The sequence below is a fragment of the Octodon degus genome, unplaced genomic scaffold (genome assembly GCF_000260255.1).
Source record: "Octodon degus isolate 3935 unplaced genomic scaffold, OctDeg1.0 scaffold00361, whole genome shotgun sequence".
Taxonomy (NCBI): domain Eukaryota; kingdom Metazoa; phylum Chordata; class Mammalia; order Rodentia; family Octodontidae; genus Octodon; species Octodon degus.
The window spans coordinates 659,993-666,181 of record NW_004524937.1 but is presented as its reverse complement, the minus strand read 5'-3'; the positions used below and the strand labels follow the sequence as shown (position 1 = coordinate 666,181).

General features: G+C 46.3%; 1 protein-coding gene across 3 annotated transcripts in view; it reads left to right on the top strand.

Moving 5' to 3' along the window:
• Positions 1 to 6,189, top strand: part of Kat2b (lysine acetyltransferase 2B) — a 103,672-nt gene that overhangs the window by 38,198 nt on the left and 59,285 nt on the right. For 2 of the 3 annotated variants that reach the window (XM_023708441.1, XM_023708443.1), the window contains exon 3: positions 4,960 to 5,105. The exons of the other annotated variant lie outside the window; for it this stretch is intronic. In XM_023708441.1, the coding sequence (XP_023564209.1) occupies positions 4,960 to 5,105 (146 nt within the window). The remainder of the gene's footprint in view (positions 1 to 4,959; positions 5,106 to 6,189) is intronic. 3 annotated transcript variants of the gene reach the window in all.

The following is a 6,189-nucleotide window of genomic DNA, read 5'->3' as shown; positions in this document are numbered from 1 at the left end:
TTTTTTTTTTTTGGTGGAACCGGGGATTGAACTCAGACCCTTGCACTTGCTAGGGAAGCACTTATTCTACCAAGCCATCTCCCTGGCCCTCTTTTTTTTCCAAAAAAAAAAAAAAAAAAGAAAACCACCATTTATAATGGAAACTTCCAGGCACATAAAGGGGTAGAATAATTTCATAAATTGCCTGGTAGTCATCACCAAATTTTCATGATTATTAGCACTTGCCAGTTTTGTTTTACCCCCGACCCCTGTTGCCAAGGTACTTGAAGCAAGTTCCAGACATTTTATCTTATCTTAGTCATGCGGATTGCTTCTTAATTGTTGCCCACGAAGTACAGGCTGTGGTCTAGGGAATTCTGCCAGGGATCCTGCAGGCTGAGGGCTCAAGCGCGTCTCAGGTGGTTGCCCTGCTGCTTATGTAGTCCCTTCTCAGCGTGGCCAGTGCAGAGGCCACTCAGCAGACACACGTGTCAGCATGGGGTGTTCCTGCCCTTCTCATAGCATTCCCGCCTCTCATACATTCCAGCTTCTCCATTCTCTTGTTTACACCTGTGTGCCTCTCCCAGCCTTACCTGCTCTTTTATGTAGCTTCCTGACAGTGGCTTTGATCCTTGCATCGTGGCCTGCAATAATTTATTATTCTGTGTTTCATGGGCACAAAGCACAGGTGTGAGGTCATCGAGAAGAGAGAACTCTTCATAGGGAGTCGGAAATAAGATTTCTGGGCCTGGCCCCAGCGAACCGAATCATTTAACCTTTCATAGTTCAGGTTCTCCATCTATAGAGTGCAGGTCCCACTTGACATGTAAATACACATAAAAGACTTATACCAGATTTTGAAGGCATAGTATGCAAACCAGAAGATATCTCATTAATTTTATTTTGACATGCTGACGTGATATTTTGGGCCAGGTGTAGTGGTGGACTCTTGTAATTCCAGTTCTGTGGGAGGCTGATGCAGGAGGATTGAGTCCAGCCTGGGTAATTTAGCAACTTGACAAAACTCTTTCCCAAAATAAAAAAAAAATCAGGAGGGCTGAGGTTGTAGCTCAGTGTGAAGGCCCTACATTCAGTCCCCAGTGCCACACACACACACACACACACACCCCTACACCCCTACACCCCTTTATTTTTTGTTCTTTTGAGACAGGATCTCACTGTGTAGCCCAGGCTGGCCTAGAACTCATTACATGACCCACTTGCTCTCAAATTCTCTGATTCTCCTGCACCAACCCCTGAGTCCTGGGATCTCAGGTGTTCACCACCTCACTTGCCCACATTTGAAATGCTCTCTGCAGTGTACAGAGCGAGCTTTAATGGACTTCTTGACTAGTGTAAGGAGAGCGCCTGAGCTGGGCGTTGGGTGTATGCTTGGAATCCCAGCTTCTCGGAAGCCTGAGGCAGCAGGGTCACAGGTTCCAGGCCAGCCTGGGCAACTTACTGAGACCCTGTCTCACAATAATGAATAAAAAAGCCCTGGAGACATAGCCAAGTGGTTACAGGGCCAGCAACCAGGAGGCCATGCGTCCTTTCATTGACACCACACCTATGTACACACCGGGATGGAGAATGCCAGTGTCCTTGTGGACTGTTTTAAAGCATTTAAGTCATCTCGACATTTTGCCTCAGCACATTTTCTTCTCTCCCATCCTATTTGCACAGGCCTCTACCAGCTAACTATTTCTCAGTTCTCATTTGCGCATAGGTTGTATGGATGGGGTGCCGCCCGGCTCCTGGCACAGCTCCCTGGGTAGTGGGTACACAGTCCTCTTGGCTGGCTGGCCTCTGGCGCATGCTGGCTTTCACGGGCCACTTCAGGGGTGGGGGGATGTCCTGCACAGCGGGAGGTAAAGAAGTGACACTGGGATGCTTATTCTGTTACTTCTACTGTTACTTCTCTCTGCCTTTCTCTGGTCGTGGGTTGATTCCAAATCCAGGATCATCCTTCCAGAACTGCCTGAGTTCATGCTTCCTCTTAATTCTTAGCCCTGTCTGCTGCAGTTCCTGGAGACTCTGTTTTCCATCCTTACACACCTGGCATTCCCAGGGAGTAGGCTGGAATCTGATCCTATTCTCCTGGTTTACTCTTTTTATACTTATTTATTTATTTAATGTATTTAGTACATGACTCTTCCTGTTTTCAGCCTCCCAAGTGCTGGGATTATAGGTGGTGCCACCACGCCCAGTCTCAATCACCAGCTCAGCACACCTGGGCAGCGGGCCAGACCCCGTCCCTGTGCTTTGCCTAAGCAGGCATTTTAGTCTGCTGAGCTATCTTGCTGGCCCAAATATATGTATTTTAATGTGTCCTAAATATATATTTTCATATATGTTATAGCCTTTTGCTCCTAGATATTTAATCTCTATTTGTTTTTATATAACCTCATTTCAGAGGCCAAAGAGATAGCTCAGTGATCTAAGCTCCTGCTTAGGCAAGTGCAGGGACCTGGGTTTGATCTCTGGTACCACATTCCATGTCGGCCCCACCCTGGGCAGGCCGCATTGGCCACCAAGACCCAGCACGGTAGTACCCGCCTATAATCCAAGCACTGGGGAGGCTGAACACAGGCGGATCACTTCAAGTCCAAGCTGCATAGTGAGACCCTGTACCAAATACATTAAAAAAAACAAAAAAAAACTTCAGTTCAGTAACCAACTGTAATAAATTTACACATTATCATTTAGTGATACTTGCATTTCGTTTAATCCTTATATGCTAATCTTATCAATTAACCTTTTATAGCTTAGTACGTTCATTAGCATGAAACATCTACTCTAGAATCACTTGTGCAGTTGCTTTTCCTCTTTAGTTTTCTTTACTCTGGAACAGTTTCATCAGTCCTTTATTTCCATCATGGAATTTTTTAAATTTATAATGAGGCTTATTTAGGAGGCACACCAGATAGCTACTAGGAAAGCGAATCTGAGGCCACCCCAGGCGATTTAGCAAGACAATGTATGGAAAAAAAAAAAAAGCTAGAGATGTAACTCAGTATTAAGGTTCTGGGATAAATGCTCAGTGTTGGGGATGGGGGAAGCCAACCATAGATTTGAGTTTTTAAAAATTAAATTTTTCTATTTAAGCAAATTAAGCAAGCACAAACCTCCCAAAATGCATAGGCATTTGCAGTGAATATGAGAGACTAAAGGTTAATACCTGAAGTTCTTTTAAAGACAGTGAAAAAAAGGAAAGAAGACAGACAGACAGATATCCTAAAACAGCTGTAGAGGAACCAGGTAGTACACAAGAGAGCAAATACTGATGGCTCATAACGGCAAAATCAAGTCCTAGAGCATTCGGTTAATGCACAATAGAGCAGTGGGGGCTCCTATTGATCTTCAAAAGGTTAATTACCAGGGATGACTGGAGCAGGCGAGCGTGTTGGGCAAGGGGCATTCTCACCTACCGCCCATGTAGTATACATACATAGAAACTTTATGAGGGATGTTAAATTAGGAAATGTACATCAAGGCTTTACATAGCAGTAATCTTGTGTCTTGAGTTCTTGGCAATTTATATTTGGTAGATTTGTGTTTTTTTTTTTTTTTTTTTTCGAGTACGGGGGTTTGAACTCAGGACCTTGCATGGGCCAGGCAAGCACTTATTCTCCTGAGCTATCTCTCAGGCCCTTGTGTGGGTTTTTTTGTTGTTTGTTTTGTGAGATAAGGTCTTGCTATATACATTAGGTTGGCCTTGAATTCATTATGTAGCCCAGGTGGCCTCAAATTTGTGGCAATCCTTCTATTTCAGCCTTCTGAGTGCTAGAATTATAGGAATGCACCCCTGCTCCTGGTTATAGACTTATTTTAGTAGAAGTGTAACTCATCTCCCCCTTGCCCCCAGTCCTGGGGAATTGAACCCTGGGCCTCTGTACTGAGCTACATCTTTAGCTCTTTGCTCTTTATTTTGAGACAGGTTCTTGTTAAGTTGTTAAGCTGTCCAGGCTGGACTCAGACTTGCAGTCCTGTTGCCTCATCTGGCCCATATTCTGCTTTCTTGTCACTCGTTGAAGGTTGGTTGTCGGGGGTGTAGAGTTGGCAGAATAAATGACAGTGGCAGGAGGAGCCCCCTGGTAGGGAAGTGGAGCTGCTGGTAGTTGGAGGCCAGGAGCTGTGATAAGTAGAGCTCAGACACAGGTAGGTAGAAGCACGCAGTTTCTGTCCCGGGCTTGTGGTTTAGCATTGTGCCTTGAGAACAGCCCTGTGGTCTCCAGAGTAGATTGATCCTCGCCCAGCCCCTAGCAGGCGTTCCTCACTAGCTCTTAGTGCTAGTTTCCTCTGAAAAGGTAAGGAAAAGAGCCTGTTAACATTCTAAAATTTTAGTCTTTCTTTAGAAGTCACCTCAAGTACTTCTGTGTCCATCCGAAGGTCGCATCCCCAAAGCTGTGTCTGAGAGAATCACTCGTTATAGTGCGGGCAGGTGCAGTGAGTATGCTAGGCAGGACAGAAGTGAAAGCGGTGTCTCCAGCCCAGAGGAGCTTCTGCCTGCTGTGTGGCTTAGGGATGGTTGACATAGAGATCTTCTGTCAGGTGAGAAAGGCCTTGAAATGAGCGTGGTTTTTTTCACTTCCAAAACATAGAGGCACAAATCCTGGATCCATGTCTGGACCACAGAGAGCTCTCTTGGTTGGGGGAGAATTTGCTTACATGGAAATCTCAGAGCTTGGCTCTGTAAAGAGCAGACTTGCTGCTCCAGGCTCCATGCCTAAGATACACATTGTTTGAATACATTAGCGCCTACTCCAGTTTTGGTGGTGGATGGGAAGCCAGCTTGCCAACACGGCAGTCTTCTAACTGTACGTGGGTCGTGTGTGAAGACACCAGTCCAACTGTTCGGGTTCAGTGTGCACGCTGATGTACTGAAGAGGAGGCTTGTGCGCGAGAGCCTCCTGCTTACACGGGAGGAGCGTGTGGCTTTCGCCTGACTTCTTACATGTGTTCCTTTGGTCTGCTCTTAAGCTGCTCACGTTTCCCACCTGGAGAATGTGTCAGAGGAAGAGATGAACAGACTGCTGGGAATAGTGTTGGATGTGGAATATCTCTTTACCTGTGTCCACAAGGAAGAAGATGCAGATACCAAACAAGTTTATTTCTATTTATTTAAGGTGAGATTTTAACATTTTAGAAGGCCTTTTTCATTTCCCTCCTTGTGCAAGCCTGTTCAATCTCTGTGCTGCGGGGTCATGGGTGTGCGGGCTGCTGGCTTATGGTGCATTTTGCCCTTTGAAGTTTCTTCATGACAAGCTTCAGTTTCTGTAAAAGGTTCTGTGATAATTTGGAGAAATCGTCCTCTTTGTGCATCTTCAGTCTTGCATGCAAATTTGGGTATCTTGATTTGCATGTGCTTTTATATATTTCTTTCCATCCACCCAACAAATAACTCATTGCACCTGATTCAGCACATGGCGTTGGCGTAGTGTGAGAGACATCTCAGTGGAGAAGACAAAGGCCCTCCCTCCCGGAGTTGATGTGTCAGTAGGAGAAGTAGTCACCAAGAAAGAGAAACCAGTGTAGGGAGAGTAGAGTCAGTGACAAGGGTGCTGGCCGGTGGGCACATGCCAGCGAGGAAGGCCTCTCTTGAGGACAGGCAGCAAGCAGAAACCAGAGTGGGGCCGAGGTGCCTCATGCTGAGGGCCAAGGGAGGAGCCTTCCAAGCTGAAGGGAGAAAGGTCGCAGCTTGCTCTGTGGTAGGAGCTGCACAGAGGCCGAGTAGTGTGGCCAGTGAGTGAGGGGCGGCTTGCGTGGGAGTTGCTAGAGAGGCGGCGCTACTCGCTACTCTCTTCTTCCTTTATTTTTTTTTATAACACTGGGAAGTGAGCCCAGAGCCTTTGCACTGAACTACAGCCTCAGCCACTGATGGATTGATTGATTGACTGATGGTTGTTGTTACTATTTTTGATCTTTTGAGACAGAGCCTTTTTGTGTAGCTCAGCCTGACCTTGAACTCACTGTGTACCCAGGCTGGTCTTTTTTTTGCGGAACAGGGGATCGAACTCAGGTCCTTGCGCTTGCCAGGCTCCAGGCTGGTTTTGAGCTTGTGGTGATCACCCTACCTCAGCCTCCAGGGCTGGGATTGCTGGCGTGTGCCATCACTCCTGGAGGTTATATTACATTCTTGAGGCAGGGTCTCACTGAGTCGTGAAGTTGTCTAAACAAGGCTCAGACTTGCAAGAGTCTTTTTTTTTTTTT